At 43.9% G+C, this 14,486-nt stretch overlaps 1 protein-coding gene across 10 annotated transcripts; it reads left to right on the forward strand.

Annotated features, from left to right (window-relative positions):
- Nucleotides 1-2,798: 2,798 nt before the first annotated feature.
- On the forward strand, nucleotides 2,799-13,280 carry tsku (tsukushi small leucine rich proteoglycan homolog (Xenopus laevis)). 10 transcript variants are annotated; one of them, XM_072576832.1, is made up of 5 exons: nucleotides 2,799-3,054; nucleotides 3,791-3,862; nucleotides 6,800-7,028; nucleotides 7,763-7,988; nucleotides 11,782-13,280. In XM_072576832.1, exon 5 carries the CDS (start codon nucleotides 11,789-11,791, stop codon nucleotides 12,866-12,868), a length of 1,080 nt encoding a protein of 359 aa, XP_072432933.1. In that variant the 5' UTR covers nucleotides 2,799-3,054; nucleotides 3,791-3,862; nucleotides 6,800-7,028; nucleotides 7,763-7,988; nucleotides 11,782-11,788; the 3' UTR covers nucleotides 12,869-13,280. The 10 variants fall into 10 exon arrangements, with proteins under 10 accessions (XP_072432933.1, XP_072432934.1, XP_072432932.1 ...); XM_072576833.1 differs by having other exon boundaries at nucleotides 6,800-7,014; XM_072576831.1 differs by lacking the exon at nucleotides 6,800-7,028.
- Nucleotides 13,281-14,486: the final 1,206 nt, after the last annotated feature.

The raw sequence follows: 14,486 nt of genomic DNA on the forward strand, positions 1-14,486 counted from the left end.
ACCCTCTCTAGGGCAATCTTCAGGAACTGTGAGGGGCAGCTCCAGACTGATGCCATTTGACCCCTTGGTGCTTGGGGATTCCAGCTGTGATGTACATGATAAGGCAGCTGCAGAGAACTGTGTGAGTCAACTGGCTTCTCTCACACAGAGAAGTTCACAGTGAAATTTTCCAAAACTGATACTCAATCGAGAGGGAGGTGGTGACCCAATGGTATTCTCACGAGACCATTAATCCAGAGAAAGTGAGGACTGCAGATGCTGGAGATCAGAGCTGAAAATGTGTTGCTGCAAAAGCGCAGCAGGTCAGGCAGCATCCAAGGAGCATTCCTGAAGAAGGTCATGCCCGAAACGTCAATTCTCCTGCCCCTTGGATGCTGCCTGACCTGCTGCGCTTTTCCAGCAACACATTTTCAGCTATTAATCCAGAGATCCAGGTAATGTTATAGGATCCTGGGTTCATAATCCTGCCATGGCAGGTGATGAAATTCTGAATTCAATTAAAAATATCTGGAATTAGAATAAATTAGAATATCCTTTATTGTCATGCGTACTGCATTGTACGAGTACAGATAAAAGCTTTTACGATGTCTGTCTCCTATGGTTTCATCTAGGTACCAACCCGAAACATTGACTCTCCCGCTCCTCAGATGCTCCCTGACTTGCTGTGCTTTTCCAGCACTACACTTTTCAACAAGTACCTGGGTACAAATCTTGGATACAAAAGAGTAATAAAAAGTACTTGCATTACTTTACAGAGTTTTAAAAAGTTAGAAATAAGACATTGTTAAAGGATTGACTTTACAGCAAGGAAAAAAAAATTCAAATAAATTTCATTGGAGCAGCTCAGCAGAGGGTGCCCACATGTGGTCTGACTGTCTGCGCCAGACCCCAGTCCAACAGGCCTCCCTGGTCCACTCCAAGCCTCCAGTCCATTCTGTACCAGCATTAAGCTGCTTCAAGGTAAGTTCCAGGGCTGCCTCCCCTATGCTGGTCTCTGCCCAGGGCTTGCTGCCTGCACGCTGCTCTGGGACTCACTCCCCTCGATGATAACTGTGAAACAGTTGCTGATTGTCAGGGAGAGGAACCCCATCTGGTTCATTAATCCCTTTTGGAGAAGGCAACTGCCATCCTTACCTATAGAAGCAAATTACTGCCGATGTGGAGTCTGCACTGAAAACAAAAATTGCTGGATATCAACATGGGTCAGGCAGCTTCCATGGAAAGAGAGCAAGCTAATGTTTTGAGTTTAGATGGCTCTTCATCAGAGCTGACATGAAGCTTGCTCTCTCTCCATGGATGCTGCCTGACCAGTCCTGAAGAAGGGTTACACCTGAAATGTTGACTTACTGGATTAGTGGTGCCGGAAGAGCACAGCAGTTCAGGCAGCATCCAACGAGCAGCGAAATCGACGTTTCGGGCAAAAGCCCTTCATCAGGAATAAAGGCAGTGAGCCTGAAGCGTGGAGAGATAAGCTAGAGGAGGGTGGGGGTGGGGAGAGAGTAGCATAGAGTAAATGACCTGGGAGTTGCAGTGGGAGAGGGACTCCCTGAGATTCTTGTAGAGAGAGGAGAAAAACTTCTTCAAGGCAGGCATCCTTGCAAGAGGATTCGCAGTCGGGTTAAAATCAATGAGGTAAAAACAATGACTGCAGATGCTGGAAAGCAAATACTGGATTAGTGGTGCTGGAAGAGCACAGCAGTTCAGGCAGCATCCAACGAGCAGCGAAATCCTCTAGCTTATCTCTCCATGCTTCAGGCTCACTGTCTTTATTCCTGAAGGGCTTTTGCCCGAAACGTCGATTTCGCTGCTCCTCGGATGCTGCCTGAACTGCTGTGCTCTTCCAGCACTACTAATCCAGTATTTGCTTTCCAGCGTCTGCAGTCATTGTTTTTACCTCTCTGAAATGTTGACTTCTCCACCTCCTGCTTTGTTCTTTCAACCTCCTTGGTAAAAACAATGACTGCAGATGCTGGAAACCAGATTCTAGATTAGAGTGGTGCTGGAAGAGCACAGCAGGTCAGGCAGCATCCGAGGAGCAGCGAAATCGACGTTTCGGGCAAAAGCCCTTCATCAAGAAAACTTCCAACCTCCTGCTTGTCCACCTTGGATTCCAGCATCTGCAGGTTTTATTTACTTCTAACTGCTGTGATCTGCATCCTTTCTTGTTTTCAGTGCCATCCTTACCTGGTCAAGCCTAATGTGACTCTAGACCCAAAGCAATGTGATTGATACTCAACTGCCCTCTGGGCAATGAGTGAGAGGCAATAAATGCTTGAGACAAATAAATGCTAGTCTGACCGGTGAATAATTTTTAAAAAATCTTAGCTGCATTTTGTTTTGGTAAAATTCGGCCCACGCTTTCTGGTCCAGATCTCATTTTAGGATTGTGATAGCCATCGAGGTTGATTGAAAATCCATGAGGAGAAAGTGAGGACTGCAGACACTGGAGATTAGAGTCAGGATTGTGGTGCTTTTGCTGGAAACCTCGATTCTCCTGCTCCTCGGACGCTGCCTCACCTGCTGTGCTTTTCCAGCACCACTCTCTCGACTCATGGATTTTCAAGATTAGATCGGCGCTGGAAAAGCACTGCAGGTCAGGCAGCATCCGAGGAGCAGGAGAATTAACGCTTCGGTCAAAAGCCCTTCAATATCAAATGAGTGTCAGTGAGAAAAGTTTATACAATTCTCACGTTCCATTTTAGAACGTCACCCGGACGCGGCGCCGCTGCCGATTGGCCAGTCGCTCCCGGTGTATCTATCGCCCCCACGTGGTGTCTGGCGGGAAGTGGAGGCCTGTCCCAAGTCATTGTGCAAACTGGTGCATGTGTGGCGGTACAGAGGTGAGCGTTCCTATTGCTAACCTAGGTTGCACTCCCCGTTCCTGGGGCTGGGAGAGCCAAAAGGGCGTGCATGATCGCTGCTGATATCTTGCTCAAAAGCCCTAAATCGGGCTGAGATAATGCAAACATTGCAGTGAAACTTGCAAGCCGACTCCCCGAGGGACTGCTCTCGGCAGAAGTTTGGTGGCTCTGACAGTACACGTTTGCAGAGCCGGTAAGTCAGTTAAACTTCTCAAGACGCGAGGCGCTCTGATGGGGGGGGATGAAGTAGGGGAAGAAGTTCTTTTCACGGGATGGAAAGTTAGAATTCCTTCCCATCCGAATCCACACGTTAATTTCAACACGGGTTCGTTCAGTCAAAGCGGACTGCACCGTTTATAGTTTAGGCGGTTATCAACAACTTTTGAAACAAATTCGCTTTTCTGTTCCTCCTTCCCAATCGGTTCTCAGTCTTGGAGACCGTGCACTTAGATTGAATCTGCATAGCGACGGGGCAGAAAAATGTAACACGATTTATTTCTAGAAAATGCACAGACTTCAGTTTTCGTAGAAAAAAAACACGCATGTTTCAAAAACAGGATTTTCAACGGATTAGTTGCATTCCCAAGTCTTTTTAAAAAACCCAAATTATATATCAGAGTTTGAGATCTATTCGTTAAATACAGCACGGGTCAAATTTCAAGCCCTGAACTCTGGTATTGCTCTTCCCCCTCCCCCAGGCGCTTTTATTGTAAACGAGAGTTAGTTATTTCATCACCGATTTCTGATTAAACCGGGTGAAAAATCAGGATTGTTCGATAATGCATAACTCGTCTGTCCAACGTGGAAGCATTTTTTTTAAAGTAGGGCTTTATTAAGCTGTGCGGTTTGTGATTTCTGGAATTGAAGAGGTGGAGTAAGGATTTTCTTTTAGGTGAGTTCGACTGAAAGTTTTGTTTGACTTTTGTCAGGATAGGGAGCTGCGGGTTCGGTGCCACATCTTCGCTGGGGCGCTGCAGGTTGCAAGTGAGTTGGCGCTCGGGGTGAGTTGAGTCTCAGTCGCTACTGCTTTTGTGCGGAGTTCTGCCTCCCTCTCCCCAACGCCCCCCAGGGTCTCACCAGTTCAGTCTCTCTCTCTCTCTCTCAGTGTGCGAGGGCTGTAGGGAGGGAAAGTTTTGCCTTTGTCAGTTTCCAATGTGAACATTTTGGGGGGAAAAGGGGACAAATGTCCAGTCAAAAATATGTGAGATGCAGTTGGCGATTTACCAGGGAGGACACCTCATCGGAGGACCTCTGTCCACTCGCGTCTAATGGGAGAGTAGTGTTCTCAAATAAACCCGTTGGACTATATAACCTGGTGTCCTGTGATTTTTGACCGTGTCACTTTGTAGAAGTAAATAGCCTTGTAACAAGTCGAATAAAAGCAAACTGACCGCGTGTGCTGCAGATCTCAAACAAACACAGAAGTTGCTGGGGAAACTCAGCAGGTCTGGCGGCGTGAGGAGAGAGTAACAGTAAATGTTTCAAGTCCCATACGACGACTCTTCAAAACGGTGACAATTTTGATGTTAAAACTGGCACCGACGTCTCCTGCACATAAGTGAGAGGAAAGTACTGAGGATGCTGGAGAGGTGACACAAAACAGAAAATGCTGGAAAAGCGACTCAGGAAAATCTGCGGTGCAAGAAATTGTTAGCGTTTCGAGTCCAACTGGGTTACACTGAAACCGTAACTCTGTTTCTCTCTGTCTCTACAGACCTGCTGCGTTTCTCCACCAAGTTTTTTTTTATTTCACTCACGTACACGGGCCGTTTTGGAGCGAGTGAAAAAAAAAATCGAATTTTTAAAAAATAAAATGCCGGGGCGATTAAACAAAAGGGGCTTTCGGGAGATTTCAGGGTGTGATTGGAACCGTTTGATCGAATGGCGGGGCATGTTCGATGGGCCGAATGGCCCGTAAATGATGTGAGGTTCTGGATTAGTGGTGCTGGAAGAGCACAGCAGTTCAGGCAGCATCCAATATGGTTTGAATATGAGGTTTCAGGCCCTGTTTGTAGTGAGGGGGAACGGTCATTGCCTGCGTGGTCTGGTGCACGTCTTGTCAGCTAAATCTGTTGGAAGATTTCGTTTTTGTTGAGGATGGTAAATGAGACCCGGTAGCGCCTCCCTCTTCCAGTCCCTGGCCGAAGGTGCAACTGGGAGCTGTTCAGGTCACGGAATGTCTGCATATTTGTTGAAGACAGCAGCCCGGACTGCAGGGAGCAATTAGAGTGAAATCTGGTACCAGGCAAGTCCACTCCCCTCCCTGGGGTTGTTCAGTGTAGTGCTGAATTCCACCCCGGGAAATGATTAAATTGTGAAAAGGCTGCGAGTTAATGGTCAATGGTTACAAAGAGGACAAGAATCTTTAGTCAGAAGTCACATGACACCAGGTTATTGTGGATGCAGGTTTGCTGGCTGAGCTGGAGGGTTTGTTTTCAGACGTTTCCTCACTGTACGAGATAACATTTTCAGTAAGCCACTGTTTGAAGCACTGGTGGTGTCGCCCGCTTTCTATTTACAGAGGAACCTCAATTATCTGAATACCAATTATGCAAAAATCGGATTATCCGAAGGAGATCTCGAGGTCCCGATGAAAACATTACATCAGAGATGTATTTCCAACAGACAACATGTCTTTTGTTGACAGTGATTAAACAGGCACCGTTTCCAAATGACTGACTGCCAGCCCCCTCTCTGCGCCACATTTTCCTGGAGTTCTACACAGGGGTGTACCCTAAAACCCCTCTTTCCCACATAATCCCTCTAACATTGTCTTGTACAGGGCAAAGATGAAACCTGTCAAAAAGTTGTGTGTGTAGCTGTGGCTGCGTACGTGTGTTTCTGCTACTTGGAGATTTACCCCATCAGCAGCAGTCTTTTTGTTGGTGTACAGTCCAGCTGCCCCAGAGAGGGGGTGAGGGGCAGTGTTGGGCAGGCTTTGGAGCGGGGGGGGTGAGATGTTGCACAGGGTTGGGGGCGGGGGTCCGTTCTTTGATCTGGGGAGCTGTTGCATGCGATTGGGGGGGCGGAGTGATGGTGTCGGGGGCAGGGTCTCCTAAACGGGGAGCAGACTTTAAAAACTCCGAGCCTTATCGGAAAGGCATTTAATCAATTAACCGAATAATCGATTATCTGAACAAAATAGTGCCCGCCCATCACGTTTGGATAATTGAGGTTCCCCTGTATATGTTTGGGTTTCCTTGGGTTGGTGATGTCATTTCCTGTTCTTTTTCTCAGGGGTGGTAACTGGGATCCAAGTCAATGTGTTTGTTGATAGTGTTCTGGTTGGAATGCTATGCTTCTAGAGTTAAGACATCTCAGAAATGACTGCCAGACTACTCAGACCCTTTGGCATCATGGTAGCCCACAAACCCACCAACTCACTAAAACAGCAACTAATGAACCTGAAAGACTCTATACTGACAGCAAGCAAAAACTAATGTCATTTACAAAATACCGTGCAAGAACTGTAACAAACGCTACATTGGACAAACAGGCAGAAAAGTAGCCACCAGGATACACAAACATCAACTAGTCACAGAAAAGACATGACTCATTCTCACATGTGGATGACAAAGGACACCACTTCGACTGGGACAAAACATCCATCCTAGGACAAGCCAAACAGAGGCACGCATGAGAATTCCTAGAAGCATGGCATTCGAATTGGAACTCTACCAACAAACACATTAACTTGGATCCCATTTCCCTCCCACCCTGAGAAAAGTAACCGGAAATGATGTCACCACAGGAAATGACATCACCAACGTAAGGACACCCAAACATACAAATAGAAAGCGGGCTACACCACCAGTTGGATGTTACCTAGTATGGTGATAAAACATCCGAAAAACAAGCGAGCAAACCTACATCCAGAACCTCAACCTGAAGCTACAAATCTTCTCAAAACTCACTAACACCAGGTTATTGTCCAACAGGTGTATTTAAGATCACAAGCGTTTGGAGCACTACTCTTTAGTCAAGTGAAGTTCTGACTTTGTAAAAACAAGGATTGCAGATGCTGGAAACCAGAGTCTAGATTAGAGTGGTGCTGGAAAAGCACAGCAGGTCAGGCAGCATCCAAGGAGCAGGAAAATCTGACTTTGTCCACGCCAGTCTAACAGCAGCATCTCCATATCAAGAATTTTTATGGGTGAGCCCAACCTTGTGAGTAACCTGATTTCAAAATCACCAAACTGTACTTTTAAAAAACATATTTACAATAGGAAAGATATAGGGAGGGGCTGAATACACTGGGGCTGTTTTCCCTGCAGCATCGGAGGCTGAGTGGTGACCTTACAGAGGTTTATAAAATCGTGAGGGGCACGGATAGGGTGAATAACCAAGGTCTTTTTTTTTCAGAGTAAGGGAGTCCAGAAAGAGAGGGCATAGGTTTAAGGTGAGAGAGGAAAGATTTAAAAGGGACCTAAGGGGCAATGTTTTCACGCAGAGAATGGTGCGTGTACAAAAATGAGCTGTAAGAGGAGATGTGGAAGCTGGGACAATTACAACATCTTAAAAGACATCTGCATGGGTACATGAATAGGAAGGGTTTGGGGGATATCAGCCAAATGCTGGCAAATTGGATGAATTTAGGATAGTTGGTCGACATGGGCAAGTTGAACCCAAGTGTCTGTTTCTATGCTGTACATCTTTGATATGTAAATTGGCAAAGTCTAGTCAGTTTCTGCTATGACAATGTGTCCATTCCTCTCAGAGTTTGAGCCAGAGTCTTGTAGGGCAACAGAACCTGAAAGGCAGAATACTGAATTGAACTAGCGCTAAACAAAACCACAGAGTACACAACTTTGGCAACTCTTGTTTCATTTTAATGTAGGACAAAGAACTGCAGATGCTGGAAATCTGAAACAAAAACCGTAACTCTGTTTCTCTCTCCACAGATGCTGCCAGATTGCTTGAGCTTTTCCAGCATTCTCTGCCTTTGTTTCAGGTTCAACATTCCCTGATCTTTTACACTGCTTGTGCTGACTGTGCCCGGTCTATACAAAGAGAGAGAACTGGAAAATGGAGTGCTGTGTTTGATTAAACGAAGAAAAAAAAATTACCAATAAATAATCAAGACTTTGTACTTTTGATTTTCGTAAGCCCTGCCATTCTTAGCACTGGGTAAGAGAATAACTTATTCAGTAACTAAACTGTTGAATAATTGTATGTTAGATTGGAAGTGGTGACTGGGGAGAATCAAATGTGTAACATTTTAGTATATGGCCTGTCGTGAGGCTGGGTGGCAGTGAGAAGTGTTGCTGCCTATCACCGGGTTCAAGTCCCACTAGAGGGCTTGCTGGCCAAGGGCAGTACATTCACTATGCAGCCAAACCTATGTACAACAGGGAACAATTTGTCCCTTGGAGGTTGCTCCACCATTCAATAAGATCATGGCCGATCTAATTTTAACCTCAACTCTAGGTTCCTGCATACCCGAAATATTTGTCCATCTCCTTCATAATCAAGAATCTATTTGTTTCACCTTAAAATATTTGAGGGTTCTACATCAAGTGACTTTTGTGGAAGGTAATCCCAAAGACACTCAACTTTCTGAAGGGAAACAATAGTTTCCTCATCTATTTTCAATGGGCACAGTTTATGTTTCAATATGACTTATGGTTGTGGATTCTCCTGTAAGAGGAAACATCCTTTCTATGTCCACCTGGTTAAGAGCCCTGAGGACCTTACATATTTTAATTAATTCACCTCTAACTCTTCTAAACCCCAGTTTGTTTAGCCTTTCTTCATAAAGCACTCCATCCAATCCAGATATTAGCCTCGTAAACCTTCTGTGAACTGTTTCCAAAGTATTATCATTCTTCTGTAAATATGATGCCCAGTACTTTACACAGTTCTCCAATGGTCTCTCCAGTGCGCCGTATAGCTGAAGAATAACCACTCTACTCTTGCATTCAATTCCCCACAATAAACCAGAACAATTCTATTGGCTTTCATGATTACTTGCTGTACCTGCATACCTTCTTGTGATTCAAGCACTAGGACACCCAGATCCCTCTACATCTGAGCTCTGCAACCTCTCACCATTTAGATTATACGCTTTTATATTCTTTCTGCCAAAATGGACAATTTCACTTTCCTAATTGTACACCAGATCTTTGCCCACTCACTTAACCTCTCTGTATCCCTTTGTAAGCTTCTTGTGCTTTTGTCACCACTAAACTTTCTTACTTACCTTTGTATCATCAGCAAATGTAGCTACCATACCTTTGATTGTAAAGAGTTGAGGCCCCAGCATCACTCCTGTGGCTCACACTTGTGGCATCCTGCCAGGCTGATAAAAAACCTGTTTATTCCTACTATCTGCTTCCTGTCAGCCAGTCAACCTTCTATCCTGATGAAGTGCTTTTGCCCGAAATGTTGATGCTTCTCTTCCTCGGATGCTGCCTGACCTGCTGTGTTTTTTCAGCACCACACCCTCTACTCTCATCTCCAGCATCTACAGTCCTCACTTTCTCCTAATCTTCTATCCATGCCAATATGTTACTTTTCTCAATAACCTTTGATGTAGCACCTTATCAACTGCCTTCTGGAAATTTAAGTACAATACATCTGTTGGTTCTCCTTGATCCACAGCTGGATTGTTGATTGCCCCCTTTTGTGCTATGAATTATGCTGGAAAAGAATGCTTTCCTTGGATTTTTTTGTGTTTCTAACATTTTGCACTTACCGTGCATGTGTATCTGCAACGGTAACTCCTATTAAAACTAGAAATCACTAGGTTGGCACAGAACAGTACCTAAAATGTCAGCAGAGATTGTGAAATTTCCAAATGAAATATTTGCAGTGTTCCAAACAATCGAGTGAATTCCATATATATATTCTTCCATGGTATTATCTTCAATCTTTCTAGATATATCAAAATCTGACCACACCTCATAAGCAATAAATAAGTCATCATTCTTTTTCCATGCAAGTTAACAAATCTGCCCAAACCTTCATCCATGTTCAAATCCTCAAGATGAAATTCTGAAAAAAAATGTTGTTTCTTATCCTGCTTTTGCATGATAAAGGTCCTCAGCCACATTTTCTCTTTGGTAAAAAAGGAAATCAAGTCCACATGGTAGCTTGTTCTTGTGCTGGTCATGAGGCTGCTTTTCAGAAAACAGGAATGAGTAATCATATCCCAAAATTTTGACTCCAAACACCAGATGATGACTATTTAACTGGAGACCAGGTTACACATTTTTAGTGAGAGTTTTATTTGTTAACCACACTCCATAAAACTTTGATCTACTGAGTACTAGCTCTCTGTATTTATGCAGCAAATTCACACCTAATTAACCTTTAGTACGTCAATCACAAGTTCCCTTGTTCCATTAGGTGTCAGGCGTTCCTCTGGATCATATTAGATGATCACAGGAATCAGCAGGAGGTTTCTTTATCCCTATATGACCCAATGCAATGACATTTCATCGGGTCTGAAGTCATGTTTGAGGATTCCCAGGAACTCCCTCCCATCTGTACAACACAGGCTGCCTCCTCTGGTGGAACTTTTCTTTGAAACTGAACATACCTAAGGATGGTGACATCAGTGTCGAGGGCATTACCTGTAAGGTATGGTTCTGTGATTATGTCTATGTCAGGCTGTTGGTTGGTCTTTGGAACAGCTTGTTCAATTTTAGGACAAACCTCCAGATGTTAGAGGAGGACTTTGTAGAGTCAGCAGGGCTGTGTATCATTGTTGTTTCTGACACCTTAGTCATTGATGGATGGTCATCTAGTTTCATTCCAAATAACATTGAACTGGTCCTCATACAGTGACCTAAGAGCACTTGTAGGCAAGTTCCGTGAGGATTGATATGTATCCTCATTATCTACAGCTTCTCTGGAACCACATACTAAAGATCATTATTATGCTAAAGATTGCAGATAGTGGTGGTCCCATGTCTCTGCTGTCTTTGTCTTTCTAGACTGTAGTGGCTATGGGTTTGGAAAGTGCTGTTTAAGAGCCATGGATTTGGAAAATGCTGTCTAATAATCCTTGTGAATATCTCCAGCGTATGTTATAGATGGTGTAAATTGCTGCTACTGAGGGTTAGTGGTGGAGGGAATGAATGTTTGTGTGATTGTGATGTCAATCAGCCAGGTGGCTTTATCATGGATGCTTTCAAGCTTCCTGATACTTGTTGGAGCTGAACTCATCTGGGCAATTGGGGCATATTTCATTGCAGTCCTGATTTGTGCCTTGTAGATGCTGGACAGAATTTGGGGGGGGGACAGGTGAGCTACAAGATTCCTCACTTCGTTGCTGTGATTACTTGTGTGACTAGTCCAGTTCAGTTTCTGATCAAGTGATAACCCCCAGGATGCTGATAGTGGAGATTCAGTAATGGTAAGAACATTGAATGTCAAGGGGCGATGGTCGTGTTGTCTCTTATTGGAGATGATAGTTGCTTGGGACTTATGTGGCAATAATGTTAGTTGCCACCTGTCAACCCCAACCTGATATTGTCCAGGTCTTGTTGCATTTGGGCATGGACTACTTCAGTATCTGAGAAGTCGCAAATGGTGCTGAACATCTGCACTCTGACCTTATGGAGGGATGTTCATTGATGAAACAACGGAAGATGGTTGGGCCAAGACACTGGCGTGAGGAACTCAGGTGCGGTGTCACCTTCCTAGAAGGAAAGTCTTATGCATGTTATACTTAGGGGAGTTTTAAACACTTGATATTTTGCCATTTCAGTACTTTAAAGGATGTTAATTACCATCACCCTATTATACATTATTTTAATGCTGATGTGAGAAATTCTGTGAAATCCTGGGGCAAAATTAGCCACAAATGCATGAGGAGGATTACAGGCAATCTTATTTTTAAGGGTGCTGTGTTCAATTCAGTAAGATTGTTTCTCGACAGCCCTTAGTGACTAACCTCTCTTCTTTTACAATGTAGGTAAACAATGGCTTACTCTGCCTGGTTGAGTTTGGTTATCTTCCTCCTCTCCTGCGATGATGGCCTGATGACGTGCTTCCCAGGATGTCACTGTGAAGTGGAAAGTTTTGGAATGTTTAGTAGTTTCAGTCTGACTAAAGTTGACTGCAGTGGGGTTGGGCCTCAGCTTACCGGTGTCCCCATACCGTTGGATACCTCTTATCTGGATTTATCTTCTAACCGCTTGAAGACCATCTCCCCCTTGATGTTTACAGGACCTGGCTACACAACGTTGGTGAGTCTCGATCTTAGCTACAATGAGATTATCGGCATGCCTTTCAACACATTCTCTAAACTGAGATACCTTGAGACACTTAACTTAAGTCATAATTCCCTGGAGGTGCTTGAAGAGGGAATATTTTCCAACCTGCCTCTTGGAGAAATTGACCTCAGTGCTAACAAACTGCATGATATCAACTTCGACATTTTCACATCCAAGGGACATGGGAAGCCCCTAAGTGTAGACCTTTCAGACAATCGAATAACCACTGTTGTCCGAAGTCTGGATAAAAGTGTTCCCAATATTTATAGCCTAGATTTGTCAGAAAATAAATTGGAGTCTGTGCCAACACTTTACCTTTCTGGTGTTCCACTACGCTATCTCTATCTCGGTCATAACCTCATCTCCAGAATTCCTGAGAATGCTTTCACGGGATTGCAGGAACTGACCCACTTATCACTACGGAATCTTCCTAGACTGATGGAACTATCTCCCAATAGTTTTAAGGGGCTGCAGAACTTGCAAGTCTTAGACTTGTCACATTGTGTGAACTTGAAATTCTTAAATGTGGCTGTGTTTGGAGGCCTGAGCTCCTTGCAGGAGCTCTACCTGGAAAAGTCTGGAGTTGCAACACTGTCAAGTAACATTTTGAACTACCTGCCTTCCATTAAAAGAATCTCTGTTGGAACCAGCTTAATGAGATGTGGGAAGACGGCAAAAGAAGGCTCCTTCCATCGACAGTTTGGCTTTGTTCAGAAGGAACAGACATTGCATTGCTTAGATATCAGTGGGTCCTCAGACACTGAGTATGTCTTGAAATTAAAATGAGCCAAATCTGAACAGCAGTGAAGGACGGACCTTTATTTTTGATAACTGTGCCCTTCTCTTTGAATGAAACAATAAGTGCCTTCATTTACTAAACATCCTGTTTCCAAAAATCTTTTAGGAGTCCCTGCCTTTAAAAGTTTCACTTTCTTGTACAAATTTGTATGTGTGGAATTTTACTCCCATGGGATGCAAGTTGACTCTCTGCCTTTTTTTAGTTTCAGTAATCAGGGGCATTCGGAGCAAAAATATACAGCAGTCTTCAACAAACACAAAAGCCTGCATGAATGTGATTAGCCTAATTTGGCTTTCTAAGCAACTGTCTGTCCAAACATCGAGTGATGCTGTAGGTGTAACTTCTAATTGGTGTTGCTGGAAAAACGCAGCAGGTCAGGCAGCATCCAAGGAACAGGAGACTCGACGTTTCGGGCATAAGCCCTGAAGAAGGGCTTATGCCCGAAACGTCGAGTCTCCTGTTCCTTGGATGCTGCCTGACCTGCTGTGTTTTTCCAGCAACACATTTTCAACTTTGATCTCCAGCATCTGCAGTCCTCACTTTCTCCCTTGACTTCTAATTTGCACAATATTGTAACTGTGGATGAGACTTGGAAATTCCAAGTTGTGATGGTGGAATGATGATCTCTTTCTTAAATTCTTGTATGTGCCACATTTTCATCCATCAGCAGACTTGTATTCTTCTGGAATAGAGTTTGTTTAATTTTTCAGCCTGTCACTTAAATGGAAAAACTGTGCTACTTTGACATAAGTTGTTCAAGACAAGCTGTTGATTTCACATACTCAGCTTTATTTTTCACCCAAATCACACCCCCTTTTTCTTTGTTTTAAATAAATTTAGAATTTAGATATGTAATTACCTACCTCCACTTTGCTACAATAAGAATAACTGTGGCTCAGTAATAAAACTGAGGCATCAGATCACTTTACATTGTATTATATAATCCTTGCTGTTAGTCCAATGTCTTCCACTTTTGTATTGTTAAATCTGATTATTGATGTATTTCGTTTGATTTTTCTCTCAATTTAGGGTGTAGGTTTGCTCGCTGAGCTGTAGGTTTGATATCCAGACGTTTCATTACCTGGCTAGGTAACATCATCAGTGGCGACCTCCAAGTGAAGCGAAGCTGTTGTCTCCTGCTTTCTATTTATATCTTTCTCCTGGATGAGGTTCCTGGGGTTTGTGATATAGGAGACCTTTTGGCAGTATCTGTTTTCTTAAACATTCATGCAGGAAGTACAGTTGGTCGCAGGTGGAACTCTCTTGGATGGCATTCCTTTCCCATCTTCGGGCAAGTTGTAGCGTGTTGCGCCCATAGGTTTTTGCAAGGTTTGTGAAGGTTTGTAGCTCAGGTTGAGGTTTAGTGTGTAGGTTTGCTCGCTGAGCTGTAGGTTCTCTCGATCTCTAATCATAAATTGTCAGTGTTTAAAGTCACCCTCTGGTAACTCACTCCTAGTTTGTCATTCATTGAGAAGTGAGTGTGGATTAAGAGTGAGACCACTTTTGGGCTATGTGGCTGTGAGCAGGAATCACAGCTGAACCTGATTCCAACCTCAACTAATTCAGGAGATGTACTTTCTGGTATGATGTGTCATTCAGCTGTGG

The sequence above is a fragment of the Chiloscyllium punctatum genome, chromosome 9 (assembly GCF_047496795.1).
Source record: "Chiloscyllium punctatum isolate Juve2018m chromosome 9, sChiPun1.3, whole genome shotgun sequence".
NCBI lineage: Eukaryota > Metazoa > Chordata > Chondrichthyes > Orectolobiformes > Hemiscylliidae > Chiloscyllium > Chiloscyllium punctatum.